Source organism: Scyliorhinus torazame, chromosome 1 (assembly GCF_047496885.1).
Source record: "Scyliorhinus torazame isolate Kashiwa2021f chromosome 1, sScyTor2.1, whole genome shotgun sequence".
Classification (NCBI taxonomy): domain Eukaryota; kingdom Metazoa; phylum Chordata; class Chondrichthyes; order Carcharhiniformes; family Scyliorhinidae; genus Scyliorhinus; species Scyliorhinus torazame.
The window spans coordinates 259,197,092-259,212,296 of NC_092707.1; the positions used below are offsets into that span (position 1 = coordinate 259,197,092).

At 51.3% G+C, this 15,205-nt stretch overlaps 1 protein-coding gene across 13 annotated transcripts in view; it reads right to left on the reverse strand.

Moving 5' to 3' along the window:
- Positions 1 to 15,205, reverse strand: part of syne1b (spectrin repeat containing, nuclear envelope 1b) — a 669,902-nt gene that overhangs the window by 286,459 nt on the left and 368,238 nt on the right. For all 13 annotated transcript variants that reach the window (XM_072505314.1, XM_072505250.1, XM_072505295.1 and 10 more), the window contains 3 exons: positions 12,853 to 12,975; positions 9,541 to 9,723; positions 8,736 to 8,879 (listed from right to left, as the gene is read on the reverse strand). In XM_072505314.1, coding sequence (XP_072361415.1) covers positions 8,736 to 8,879; positions 9,541 to 9,723; positions 12,853 to 12,975 — 450 coding nt within the window. The remainder of the gene's footprint in view (positions 1 to 8,735; positions 8,880 to 9,540; positions 9,724 to 12,852; positions 12,976 to 15,205) is intronic.

Below are 15,205 nucleotides of genomic sequence, written 5' to 3' on the forward strand. Positions count from 1 at the left end.
AGACTCGATGGGCCGAATGGCCTCCTTCTGCACTGTAAATTCTATGATAATCTATGATATTGAGCCCACTGCTGGTGAGGACATTTAACGAGGCTAGAGAGAAGGGAATCCTCCCCCCGACAATGTTGCAAGCCTCGATTTCACTTATTCTTAAACGGGAGAAGGACCCTGAGCAGTGTGGGTCATATAGGCCGATCTCGCTTTTGAATGTGGATGCCAAGTTGTTGGCTAAGATATTGGCCACAAGGATAGAAGACTGTGTTCCGGGGGTGAAAGGGGAAGACCAAACGGGATTCGTTAAGGGCAGGCAGCTCAAGGCTATCGTGCGGAGGCTTCTAAATGTTCTTACGATGCCCTCAGAGGGAGGAGAGGGGGAGGTGGTGGTAGCGATGGACGCAGAGAAGGCCTTTGATCGGGTGGAGTGAGAGTACCTGTGGGAGGCGTTGGGAAGATTTGGGTTTGGAGAGGGCTTTTTTGGCTGGGTGCGGTTGCTCTACCAGGTGCCTGTAGCGAGCGTACGTACAAACCGGCTGGGGTCGGGGTATTTTAAATTACATCAAGGGACGTGGCAAGGGTGCCCCCTCTCCCCGTTATTGTTTGCTCTAGCTATAGAGCCGCAGGCCATGGCGCTAAGAGCTTCGAGGAACTGGCAGGGGCTGGTTCGGGGCGGGGGGGGGGGTTGGTGGAGCACTGGGTCTCGCTCTACGCGGACGATTTGCTTTTGTACATTTCGGTCCCGTTGGAGGGGATGGGAGAGGTCATGCGGATCTTGGGGGAATTTGGCAGTTTTTCAGGGTATAAATTGAACATGGGGGAGAGCGAGATGTTCGTGATTCAGGCTGGGGGGCAGGAGGAGAGACTGGGGGAGCTGCCGCTTAGAATGGTAGGGAAGAGCTTTCGCTATCTGGGAATCCAGGTGGCTCGGAAATGGGAGGCACTGCATAAGCTTAATCTATCCCGGTTGGTAGAGCAAATGGAAGGGATCTTTAAGAGATGGGACATGCTCCCGTTGTCACTGGCGGGGAGGGTACAGACCGTGAAAATGACGGTCCTCCCCAGATTTCTGTTTGTCTTTCAGGGCCTCCCCATCTTCATCCCTAAGGCCTTTTTCAAGCAGGTGAACAAGATCATTTTGGGCTTTGTGTGGGCGAATAACAAGTGGGTGAAGAAAATGTTGTTGGAGCGCAGTCGGGGGGAGGGTGGGTTGGCGCTGCCGAACTTCTGCAACTACTACTGGACGGCTAACATCGACTTGATTCGGAAGTGGGTAATGGGGGAGGGTCGGCATGGGAGCGGTTGGAGGCGGCGTCATGTAAAGGCACCAGTTTGGGAGCATTGGTAACGGCACCTCTGCCGTTCCCACCGGCCCAATGCACCACAAGTCCGGTGGTAGTGGCGGCTCTGAGAATCTGGGGGTAATGGAGGAGGTATAAGAAGGTGGAGAGTGCGTCAGTCTGGACCCCGATTTGTACCAACCACAGGTTTGCACCGGGCAGGCTGGATGGCGGGTTCCGGAGCTGGCGGAGGGCAGGAATTAGAAGGATGGGGGATCTGCTTATAGATGGGAGCTTTCCCAGCTTGAAGGTGCTGGAGGACAAATTTAAACTGCCGCCAGGGAATGGTTTTAGATATTTGCAAGTCCGAGACTTCCTAGGAAAGCAGGTGCCGGCCTTTCCGCTGCTGCCGCCACGGGGATACAGGATAGAGTAGTTTCCGGTACCTGGGTGGGGGAGGGGAAGGTGTCGGATATCTACCAGGAGCTGTTGGAGGCGGAGGAAACCCTGGTGGAGGAGCTTAAGGGCAAGTGGGAGGACGAGCTAGGAGGAGAGTTAGAGGCGGGTCTATGGGCGGAGGCCCTAAGCAGGGTTAATACCTCCTCATCATGTGCCAGGCTTAGCCTAATGCAATTTAAGGTGGTCCACCGGGCACTCATGACTGGGGCCCGGATGAGCACGTTTTTCGGGGTAGAGGACAAGTGTGCGAGGTGCGCAGGAAACCCAGCAAACCATGTCCACATGTTCTGGGCATGCCCGAAATTCAGGGGTTTTGGCAGAGGTTTGTGAAGGCAATGTCTACGGTACTAGAAACACGGGTGGTGCCGAGTCCAGAGGTAGCGATCTTTGGAGTGTCAGAAGATCCGGGAGTTCAGGGAGTGAAACAGGCCGACGCCCTGGCCTTTGCCTCCCTAGTAGCCTTAAGTTTGCCTTAAGAGGGTCAATGTTGGGATTCTCTCGGAGGTGGCAGCCATTCGGCGACTTTCTCGGGGAAAATTAAAATGTCGGCAGAAGCAGCATTCTGAAGGGGGGGGGCGCGGGTGGATAGGTGTTAGATGGTTGAGGTGTGTGAAGAATGGGTCGGGTGGGGAAATGTTTATTTTACCATGTTAATGGTACAGCTTGGGGGGATTGGGGGGGGGGGGGGGGGGGGGGGGGGGAGAAAGTGAGATATATAGAAAAAAAAGATTTACAAAAAAATCTCCAACAATAATTCAAATCTGCAAAATCAAAGCAAAATACAGTGGATCTTGGGAATCTCATAGATTATCATAGAATTTACAGTGCAGAAGGAGGCCATTCGGCCCATCGAGTCTGCACCGGCTCTTGGAAAGAGCACCCCACCCAAGGTCAACACCTCCTCCCTATCCCCATAACCCAGTACCCCCACCCAACCCGAAGGGCAATTTTGGACACTAAGGGCAATTTATCACGGCCAATCCACCTAACCTGCACATCTTTGGACTGTGGGAGGAAACCGGAGCACCCGGAGGAAATCTACGCACACACGGAGAGGATGTGCAGACTCCGCACAGACAGTGACCCAAGCCGGAATCGAACCTGGGACCCTGGAGCTGTGAAGCAATTGTGCTATCCACACTGCTACCGTGCTGCCCTTCCTCTCTATCATCTGAACTCTGCACAACCGTAAAAACGTCCGTGAGATCAAATGGGTAGAGTGGCTGCACAATCCCAGTCAAAGTGGAGGACTTCCGGTTGTGGCTATGCCTAGGCAGGTCGCACGTTCGGCAGCTCCCGCCGGCAACGGACTTTTGGGCTCTTCAGAGGGGCCCCAACGGCATTTGTTCGACGGCTCCCAGTATGGGAAGGTGACAGCAAGGTTCCCCCGGCACTGTATGGATTGAACCAGGAGTGGAGCGGTTAAAAAAGTGATTTTGGTGCAGCGGAAAGTGCGAGGGAGGAGAACCAAGATGGCGGCGGGTGGAGACCAAACAGCATGGGTGCAGTGGTCGCAGGAGCAGCAGGAATTCCTTAAACGCTGCTTTGCGGAGCTAAAGACAGAAATGCTGGCGCCAATGAAGGTGGCGATTGAGAAGCTTGTGGAGACCCAGAAGGTCCAAGGGGCGGCGATCCAGGAGGTGCGGCAAAAAGCCTCGGAGAACGAGGACGAGATCTTGGGCCTGGCAGTGAAGGTGGAGGCACACGAGGCGCTGTACAAGAGGTGGAAGGAAAATTTGAGGACCTGGAGAATAGGTCGAGGAGGACGAAACTTCGGATTCTGGGTCTCCCTGAAGGAGCTGAGGGGCCCGATGCCGGGGCATATATGAGCACGATGCTCAATTCGCTGAAATGGAATCAGAAAATGCTGGAAATACTCAGCAGGCCAGGCAGCATCAATGGAGAGAGAAAAAGAGTGAACATTTCAGGTCAATAACCATCATCAGAACAACAAGTGCCACTCAGGAGAGCGCACGTCATTGCCCTAGGGTGCTGACTCAGCATTATCACAAATACACAGCTCTTCCTAAAGGCCTTTTCCTGCCTGGTGGATGCTCTGTAACTACAAAGCTGAAAAATAAATATTGTTTTATCCAGAGCTCCCATCTCACCAAGGAGGCTGCAGGCTAATTCACATCCAACGACCTGTTCTGAAAACTCTGCTCACAACTTGACAGCTGTGCCAAATTCCACCACATCAGCCAAGACAATCCACAACATTCTAAAGCAATCAACAACATTCTGAATAGAACAACCCAGAGCATTCTATTAAAAAAGTCAATGCAACCAAACTCCTAATGTTTATAGACAAAGAGTCAAAGAAACAAGGCAACAAATATGACTTCTGTCCACCTTCAGTGGTTGAGGTAACAATTATATAATGTAATGAAACGCCCTCAGGTGCTTCTTAGGAGCATTATTTTAAAAATCTCACACCGATGCACAAGGGAGATATTAGGTCAGACCTAATGACCTTGGTCAAAGAGATAGATTTTCAGGTTTTAAGAAGTTTAAGGAAAACGAGATGGAGAGGTGTAGTGGAGGAATTCCAGGGTCTGAGGCCAAGGCACCTGAATGCACAGGCACCATTCTTGCAGCAATTCTAATCGGGGATGCAGAAGAGGCCAGGGAGCGCAGATATCTCAGCGTTGTGGGGTTGGAGGAAATTACAGAGATAGGCTGTTGTGGAGTGGGAGTGAGGTCTGAGGGGTTGGGGAAAGGGTGGGACGAGAAGTGTGGGAAATCGGATGGATCCAAAATCACTATTTTTGTGGGGGGGGAGGGGGGTTTGAATGTGGATGCCAAGATTCTGGCAAAGGTGTTGCCGCTTAGATTGGAGGAGTGCCTCCCGAAGGTGATTGGGGAAGAGCAGACGGGATTTGTGAAGAGTAGACAGTTGTCATCTAATGGGTGGCGTCTGGTGAATGTGGTGGTTTGTCCGGCAAAAAGGAAGGAGTTGCAGGTGGTGGTGGCACTGGATGTAGAGAAAGCATTTGATCATGTGGAGTGGAGTTATTTATTTGCGGTGTTGAAGAGGTTTGAGATTGGGCCTAAGTTTGTGGCTTGGGTGAAAGTGTTGTACAAGGACCCGATGGCAAGTGTGCACACAAATTAGATGAATTCAGGGTGCTTTCCTCTGCATAGGAGAGCGAGGCAGGGATGCCCCATGTCCTTCCTTCTGTTCGCGCCGGCAATAGAGCTCTTGGCTATTGTGCTGAGGTGCTTGGACAAGTGGAGGGGGATAGTGAGGGCGGTCAGGGGAGGATAGAGCATGGGGTGTCCCTGTACCCTGATGATCTGATCTTGTATATCTCCAATCTTGGCTCGCTAGTGGGGGATATAATGGCACTGATTAGGAGATTGGGGCATTTTCAGGCTACAAGTTAAATTTGGGAAATAGTGAACGTGGTATCTTCTCCGGGGGCCGGATTTGGGGTGGAGGGGGTGGGGGGATTGTCATTTTGGGTGGCAACAACTCACTTTAGGTAACTGGGAGTGCAGATGGGGCTTGGGACTGGGCTCGACTCCGTAAGTTGAACTTTACGAGTTTGGTGAGCAGGGTTAAGGAGGGTTTGTTGATTTGGGACAGCCTTCCCCTCTTGTTGGTAGGCCAGTGCAGGCGGTTAAAATGAACATTTTTCAGTTTTTATTCTTGTTCCAGTGCCTGCTGGTCTTTTTGCCAAAAATGTTTTTCTGGGGGTGGAGAGGCTGACTTTGTTATTTGTGTGGGCAGATAAGGTAGCAAAGGTTAGGAGGAGGATGCTTCAGAGATTGTGACAGTCGGGGGGCCTTGGCCCTTCCAGCTTGTTTTACTGGGTGGCGAACATTGAGAAGCTGCAGGTTTGGAATAAGGATGCAGAGACTTTGTGGGTGAAGATGGAGGCAGGTTTTTGTAAGGGGTCAGGGTTGCGGGCGCTGGCAACGGCGCCGCTTCCATTTGGCCTGGGTATTCAGGGAGTCTGGTGGTAGTGGCCACGCTGAATATATGGAGGCAGTTTCAGCAGCACTTTAAGTTGGGGGCGGGGTCGAAGTTGATGCCGATTCGAGGGAACCCATGAGTTTGAGCCTGGGAGGATGGATGAAATGTTTCAGGGATGGGAGCAGCTAGCGGAGGTGTAAATAAAGGATTTGTTCCGAGAAGAATGGTTTGCGGTTCTGGAGGAGTTGGGGGCGAAGTTTGGGATTCTGCGAGGGGAGGGAGTTTGTGACTCCGTGAGGGGAGGATTTCAGATACATGCAGGTGCGGGATTTTGTGAAGGTTTGTGCAATCCGTCCGGTAGCACCACCCTCCTCGTTGCTGGAGGGGATATTGTCGGTGATGGGGTTGGAGAGGGGGGGGGGGGTCATCTCAGCGATTTATGGGAGGGTTTTGGAGGAGAATAGGGTGTCTCTGGAGGGGGTTAATGCCAAGTGGGAAACAGAGCTGGGTATGGTGCTGGAGGAGGGACTGTGCTGAGAGGTGCTGGGAGAGTGAATGCTTCAACCTGTGCGAGGCTGGGTTTGATACAGCTAAAGGTGGAGCACAGAGCACACCTTTCCTTTTATTCATTTAGAGCACCCAATTATTTTGTCCAATTAAGGGGCAATTTAGCGTGGCCAATCCACCTGCCCTGCACATCTTTTGGGTTGTGAGGGTGAAACCCACGCAGACACGGGGAGAATGTGCAAACTCCCCAAGGACAGTGACCCATGGGTCCTCAGCGCCGTGAGGGCAGCAATGCTAACCACTGTGCCACCGTGATGCTCTGAGTACAGAGCGCACCCGATGAAGTCGAGGATGAGCCAGTTGTTTGGGGGGTGGGGAATATTTGCAAGCGGTGTCGGAGGGGCCCAGTCAATCACGCACACATGTTCTGGTCCTGCCCGATGTCGGAGGAGTTTTGGGGGTCGTTCTTCAGCACCATGTCGCCAATTCTACATGTGGAGTTAGAGCCCAGCCCTTGGGGGCCATATTTGGGCTTTCGGTCTTGCCGGAGCTGCAGATGGGTGCGGGGGCAGATGTTTTAGCCTTTGCCTTGCTGATTGCTCATAGGCGGGTCCTGTTAGGTTGGAGGTCAGCTTCTCCACCCTGTGCCTCGGTATGGTTGGGGGATCAAATGGAGTTCCTGTATTTGGAGGCAGTGAAATTTGCTCCGAGAGGGGCAAGTGAGGGACTCCACAAGAGTTGGGGTTTGTTCGTCTTACATTTTGGGGAGCTGGTTGCTGCCAACTGCTAGGGGGGAGGGGAGGGAGGAAGGTGGGGAGGGTTTGTGGAAGGAGGGGCTGGTGGAGTGACTGGGGGTTTTGGGGTGCCTGGAGTGTTTTATTTTGGGTTGGTTGCATGTTGCAAATGTTAGGTGTGATATGTTCAATTGTTAAAATGTTAAAATTTGAATAATAATATTTTTCAAAAAGAAAGCTTGACACCATCCAGGACAAAGCAGCCGCTTGAAGCTGCCTCTTCCACAAACATTCAATTACTCCACCACCCACAAACAGTGGGAGCCATATGTACCATCTACAAGATGCACTGCAGGAACTCACCAAGGCTCCTTAGGCAGCACCTTCCAAACCACGACCACTACCATCTAGAAGGACAAGAGCAGCAGATACCTTGGAGCCCCACCACCTGGAGGTTCCCCTCCAAGTCACTCACCGCCCTGACTTGGAAATATATTGCCGTTCCGTCACCATCGCTGGGGCAAAATCCAGGAACTCCCTCCCTAACAGCACAGTGGCTGTACCTATACTACATGGACTGCAGCGGTTCAAGGAGGCAGCTCACCACCACCTTCTCAAGGGCAACTAGGGATGGGTAATAAATGCTGGTCTAACTAGGCCACCTACAACCCATCAATGAACTTTTGAAAAATTAGTAATACCTGGGCTTTCTTTATTTGGCACAGTTTGGTACTGTACACGTTTTGTGACAACTGCCAAATTGTCCCTTCTGCCATGAAAACATATCAGGGAAATCCAAGAAATTGGAATATTTTCTGCAGGTAATGTTCTGGTTATGTATTTTTAAACTGTGGAAATATGTGAGTAAGATGATTAAAACAGGGACAGAGTGACTGTGTGAACGTAACTAGTGTATTTGATATGTTGATGAGCCTGGCAACACTGTAAGCAGGTGTTTACCCAGAGCAATTTGGTTACAATGGACGCAGAACATGAATAGATCTGAGTTGGTTGTTTAGGGTCCAAAGGAAGAGATGCAAGTTGTGAAAGACAGGTGTTATCGGGGATGGTGGATGAAGGGAGTGTACTTTTGGTCTCCACTATGGCGGAGGCAGAAGAGAACCCCTCCACTGCGCATGCGCGGGGATGCCGTGAGCGGCCTCTGACGCTCCCGCGCATGCGCCGCACGGCAAAGTCATTTCCGCGCCAGCTGGCGGGGCACCAAAGGCCTTTCCCGCCAGCTGGCGGGGCGGAAATCAGTCCGGCGTGGGTCTAGCCCCTCAAGGTGAGGGCTCGCCCCCTCAAGATGTGGAGAATTCCGCACCTTTGGGGCGGCGCGATGCCGGACTGATTCGCGCCGTTTTTGGCGCCGGTCGGCGGACGTCACGCCGATTGCGGAGAATCCCGCCCCTGATTTGAAAAGCAAGCTAGTGGTTTACCTTGGAAGCATCCCCACAGAGAGGTAAAGGCCCTGTGTGGTAACAGTTACTGGATTTTATAGATCTATAAATCTATACGGTGTATAGAACAGATTAGGGAGAGCTAGCTCTGAAGGTGGTTAAGTTAAGATTAGTTGGAACTGTTTGTGATACTAGGTAAAGCCACTATCTTATTTAAGAGTACTTCTATTTCTTAGTAAACATTTACTTTATTAAAATCATCACAACAAGTCGGGGAAGTCATTTCCTGGATGTAAACATCTCCACATACAACATAAATTGCAAACACAATTGAGGGTAGTTTCAAGTTTCCCTTTTGGGATTTGAACGACTCGGCATTTACTATCACTTAACACTTCCAAGTTTTCGCCAAATGAAATAAAAGATTCATCACTTTCTTTACCTCGTGCCGGGAGATCTGGGCCTGCAGCTGCTGGATGTTGCTGGTCGATACTGGTTTCTCCTGGATCTCGCGATGTGCTCTGTCAATCAGCTGCTGGAGGTGTCGCATCTCCTGCTCGTACTGTTCATACTGGATCACTGCTTCCTGCAATGCCAAATAGGTCCACAATAAACGCTTATTATCAGACAAGCTTATTCCGTCTGTAAACACCTTCACTAAACCCGTTGCCATTTGCACTGTCACCTTTAAGGATGAATGATGAAATTCTGGCTTAGTTTGGAATTGGAGGTGAGGGAGCATCCATTGTGATGGCGCCTTTTCATCCACTGATCACTCACGGCATTACGGATCAGGAGGGGTAATATTTTTATTCTGCCCTCTCAAAGGGAAGCACAAACCTTCTCCATGAACCACAGCGGTCCGCTGCAGCGGTATTAGCTCGGGAGGCATAGGATTTTGACCCAGCGATGATGGAGGGCCATCAATACACTTCCAAGGCAGGATGGCGTACAGGGAAGCTTGAATATGATGGTAGTCCCAGGCTCATGCTGCCCTTATCCTTTTAGTTGATGGAAGCCGTGGATTTGGGCGGAGCTGGGGAAGAAACCTTGGCAAGCTGCTGCAGGGCAGCCACATCGTTGAAGGGAGCGATCATCAATTCCAGGGCAAGGGCAGTGAGCAAACTAAGGACTTTGCATCGCCCAAATAGCCACCCCCAATCACCCTAAAATCCACTGTAAAAACAGCTTGGCATTGCAGGCTTCAATCAGGCCAAACATGAGACCCCCGCCTCCCAGCAACTTACCTGTAGGATGTTACACTGCTGGATCGCAGTGTGCTGCAGGCGACTAGCATGCTCCTGCAGCCTCAGTGCGGTCTGACAAATGGGCAGGTTGGTGACAATTTCCTCTGGAATTCGGAGAGCAGCCTGATGTCTATGCACCACTTGCACCTTTTGCTTGAAGCTCTCCATGTCAGCCAGCAACCTCTAGCGAGACAGAAATCATTACATCAATGAGAAAGTCGCTGTCTGACTATTGTGTCAGATGCAGCTTCTAAATATTCAATTCCCCATTTTTTCGTTATTCTTTCATAGAATGTGGGCGTCACCGGTAAGGCCAGCATTTGTTGCCCATCAATAATTTTCCTTGAGGTGAGTGGCTTGCTCAGCCATTGCAGAGGGGCAGTTAAGAATCAGGTGCATTGCTGTGGGTCTGGAGTCACGTGTAGGCCAGCCCAGTTAAGAACGGCATATTTCCTTCCCGAAAGGGTATTAGTGAACCAGCTGGGTTTTTACAACAGACAATGATAGTTTCATGGGGCGTGATTCTCCGACCCCCCCACCGGGTCAGAGAATCGGCGGGGGCTGGTGTGAATCCCACTCCCGCCGTGTCCTGAATTCTCCGCCACCAGAGATTCGGCGCGGGCAGGAATCGCGCCGCGCCGGTCGGCGGGAATCACGCCGGTCGGCGGGCCCAGCCCCGGCGATTCTCCGGCCCGCGATGGGCCGAAGTCCCGCCGCTGTCAACTCTCGCCCGCCGGCGTGGATTAAACCTCCTTTTGGACGGCGGGACAAGGCGGCGCGGGCAGACTCCGGGGTCCTGGGGGTGGGGGGGGCGCAGGGCGATCTGGCCCCGGGGGATGCCGCCACTGTGGCCTGGCCCACGATCGGGGCCCACCGATCCGCAGGCGGGCCTGTGCCGTGGGGGCACTCTCTTTCTTCCGCCTTCGCCATGGTTTTCACTATAGCGGAGGCGTAAGCGGCCGCTGACGCTTCCGCGCATGCGTTGCCCAGCGAAGACCTTTCAGCGCCGGCTGGCGTGGCGCCAAAGGCCTTTCCCGCCAGCCAGCGGAGCAGAAATGACTCCGGCGCGGGCCTAGCCCCTCAAGGTGAGGGCTTGGCCCCTAAAGGTGCGGAGAATTCCGCACCTTTGCGGTAGCCCGACGCCGGAGTGGTTCCCGCCACTCCATTACGCCGGAAGCCCCCGCCCCGCCGGGTAGGGGAGAATCCCGCCCATGGTCTCCATCATGGAGACTAGCTTTCAACTCCAGATTTGTGATTGGAATTTAAATTTCACCAGCTGCCGTGGTGGGATTTGGACTTGTGTCACCTGGGACCTTTGGATTACTAGCCCAGTGACATCACCACCATCTCGCCGCTTCCACACAAGTCCTCGGGTGGGAATAAGGAGAGTGGAAAGACAATGGCGAGGATGTGAGGGGGAAGGGGGGGGGAAGAGAGAGAGTGAGAGAGAGAGAGAGGGAGAGAGAGAGGGAGAGAGAGAGAGAGATTAGCTTGGAGCCCAATTCCTGGTGGGATCCCGCCCCCTCTAGCTGGTACTTTAAATTCCCATTAGACGATATTCCTACATGTCTCCCCACCGCATGTCAAGAGGGTGCCTCAGGAGGGCATGGGGCAAATGTACCTGGGAAATCCCAGAAGTACCAACCTTGATGTGTAATAGAGCAGAACTCACCAGCTGGGATGGTTAGAGTCCCTGCGGACGGCCTTTAGAATCTACGAGGTTTTCCTGGGGAAAAGTCATCAACACCAAAGGGGTGTGATGCCGTCCTGAAAATAACCAGTCTGTGTTGAGGGCTGACATTCTAGTTTGTGGGTTACGTAAACCACCTCCTGGCCCGGAATCTGGGGTGGGCACTCAGACTTGAGACTTTCATCCTATCACACTCATTGATGCAACAGACTACATTACCACCAAGGCAAGGCTTCTCTTAAAATTGGAGTGAGATGGCACGGTGTTGTTACATCATAGCCCAGAGCAAACTAAGTGAAACCACTTAGTGCACATTTCTGAGCTGCTGAGGCCCTATTGTACCATGGATGCATGGACCTGTCTTACTACTTCAGTGGTGGTCACACACTGAGACTCTTGCTGATGGTTTAAAATGTTGTGGACTCCAGTCGCATTCCAGAGACTCTCATGTTCTGGGCGCGATTCACATAACAAAGTTTTATGTCTGGTATTTTGCAGGTTTTGCACAGTATTTCTCGGTGGCTGCAGCGCCAAGGCTGCACTCAGAGGGAATTCCTGCCGGCGAGCAGGAAAGGTACCTCACAGATCGGGGTGCCATTTTGCAAGACTGCCCCAATTCCCCCCCCCCCCCCCCCCCCCCCCAACCCCCAACCTTGGGGAGGCCGCCGGGAACCCTCCTTCACTCGCTCCCTCCTGATAAGGCCTTCTGGGCCCAATCCCTGGCAATGCCAACCTGGAACCCAGGCACTGTCAGCCTGGCACACTGGCAATGTCTCCCAGACACCCTGGCAGTGCCAGGATGCCAAACTGGCAGTGCCAAAATGTCTGGGTGCTGGGGGAGTGCTAGGATACTATACTGCCCTGTCCCTGACCATCCAAGGATTTCTAATGGCCTGGGAGATCCTACCAGATGCCGTTATGACTGGTCCACATCTGAGTGGACCAGTACTAAACCACGCCCTGACAAAGTCTCGCACGCATGGTCATTCAGCCCTAGGCGCCGGGAGAATCTGGAGAACGTATATTTAAATGATCCCAGGGAATACACTGGCCTTGGACTCGCGAGACATTTCGAGCATCGCAAATCTCGTGAGAGGTCTCTCGCGACATTCAACGGCCTCCTCCCGGCACTAAGTCAGGTGCGACGAGGGCACTGAATCTTGCACTTTGTCTCTGAATGGCACCGACGATGAGGAACTTCTACTAGAGAAGCTGGGATTGTACTCCTTGGAGCCGAGAAGATTGAGGAGTGATTTCAGGGAAGCGTTCAAATGGATGAGGACTTCAGGTAAGAGTAGAGGGGGAGAAATTTCTTCCACTGGCTGGAGGGTCAGTAACCAGAGGACATAAATGTTTAGAGACTTGGCGTAAAAGCCAGAGGGGTGCTTGTTTCATGCAGTGAGTTATGTCGATTTGGAATGGATTACTGAAAGGGTTGTGGAAGCTGGTCATTTTCAAAATGGAATTGGATAAGTACCAAAGGAAAATCGTTCAGTCTATGAGGAGAGAGCAGAAGTGTGCGACAAACTAAATAGCTCTTACAAAGAGCTAGTGCAAGCACGATGTACTGAATGGCCTCCCTCTGTGTGGCATGATTCTATGATTTGTACATTTTCTGGTACCTGTCTTTGAAACAGTTGCTCCTTAAGGCACAGGCGTGTGAGCTCAGGGGAGGTCAAAGTGATTTGGGCCTGCTTCACCATCGCCTGCAGGCTCTTCACCTCAGTCTCAAACTGCTCCATATCCTGGGAGAGACACAAAGTTGATCAATGATCGTAAGCACATCATAGGGAGGTACCCATGCCACCTGATCATTCCTTCCCTGTCCGCAATGGTGCTCATACAGCTGTCCTTCCCGATACCATTTTAGACAGAACATTTTGAAAATGTAACTGCGGAGGGACAAGAAAATCGCCAGTGTTTCAAAAATTAGCTTTCAAGACGGGAAAAATGGACAGGGCCTGAGACTTCGAAAAATGTATCTTGTTTTTATCCACTGGGGAAGGTCTCTTGCCAATCTCAACGTCAAGCAGGCATGTCTCGAGAGGTTTCTGCCAACACACAGCAATGTAACATCACTTGTCTGCTTCCTTGCTTCAGCTCCTCAGCTGCAGAAACCCTCACCCATATCTTGGCTACTCCAGATGCTACTATTCCAAAGCTTTCCTGGCTGACCACCTGCCTATCATAATAATAATAATCTTTTTATTGTCCCAATTCATTTCATTTCATTTCAAGTAGGCTTACATTAACACGGCAATGAAGTTACTGTGAAAAGCCCCTAGTCGCCACACATCCGGCGCATCCTCAGTAAACTTGAACTTTTCCAAAAATCTGCTGCCCATATCCTAACTTGCATCAAGTCTTGTTCACCTACGACCTCTGTGCTCATTGACCGACATTGGTCTGTCAGCAACAACTCCATTTTGAAACTCTCATCCTTGTTTTCGAATCAACCCATGGTCTCACCACTCCCTATCTTTGAAACCTACCCTGGCCTTAGAGGTCCTCCAAGGTGGCATGGTTGCACAGTGATTAGCGCCGCTGCCTCATAGTGCCAGGGACCTGGGTTCGATTTTGGCCTTGGATGACTCTCTGTGCGGAGTCTGCACGTTCTTCCCACGTCTGCGTGGGTTTCCTCCGGGTCCTCCGGTTTCTCCCACAGTCCAAAGATGTGCAGGTTAGGTGGATTCGCCATGCTAATTGCCTTTAAGTATCCAAAGGTTAGGTGGGGTTAGGGGGATAGGGTGGGGATCTGGGCCTAGGTTGGGTGCACCTTCGGTGGGTCAGTGCAGACCCTATGGGTCAAATGGCCTCTTTATAAACTGTAGGGATTCTATGATTGTCTATGCTCCTCGAAGTTTGCCCACTTGGAAGACAACTCTCTGCTGCCACCAACGGGGACTCACCCATCTGTTCCTCTTCTCCCCCACTCCCACTCCCACATCCACCCCCATCCCCTCTTACACCCTCAGTGCTGAAGTTCCTCCTCCCCCTCTCAGTTTCCACCTTCTGTTCTTACCTTTAAAGTCCCTGGTGTCCACAGCCATCACCGGGGATTCCCTCACCTGCTCCTCCTCCCCTCACTCCTGTATCCCACCTTCAGCAAGCCCTGAAATTGTGAGGACATCTTCCGGCTGCTTCCTGAATTCACCAGCTTCTGCCACTAGATGGAGCTGGTCACTCCAAAACCAGGCAGATGCTGAGCGCAATCTTTCTTTTTACATTTATATTGTACCTCTTTTATATTAAGTTAATTAATTTACAAACGTATGAATTTAGGAATGTACAGCACCTGCATTTCAACTCCTACAGTAATGATTTCCTGTTTTTTTCCCAACTGGAAAGGTCCTTTAACAGCAGCTTTTACATTGGTTGTTATGACCGAGAAAATCTGATCCGTTCAACATTATTTAATTTAAAGTTGCACTTTTTAGGTGCACAGCTAGGAATTACTGCACAATAAGGAATTCAGGAGAAATGTCTTTAGCGGGAAGTGGTGTAAAAGTGGAACTTGGAAAGCAGCAGGAGGCTTGAGTGGGGCATAAGCACCCAGTGGCGACTACTTGGGCCAAATGCCTGCTTCTGTGCTGTAAGTTCTATGTCGCCCAACATGGAGTACAGCTTCAAGTTTTAAATTAAATTGTGATATTTTTCACAAAAATAATTTTCTATTTTTTTTTTGCGTTGCGATGGCCTCAGTGTTTCTGAAGGAAAACCGATGCTTTATTTTGGGGCGATGGTCCCTTGAAAAGAGAGCTATGTTTCACCAAAAGATTTCCTGTAAAGCACCATACTTCCAGCACCTAATTATGTGACCAGGTTGCCTCAGAGGCAAACAGTAGAAAAAGGGTCAACAAGAAGGCAATTATAGAGGCGAGTAGGTCATTGGGTGTGGTTCTATATTCAAGCATGTTAGTTTAGAACAAACTTGCCAAGCAGGGAAACCTCTCTCTCTTCAGCAGAATTCAATTC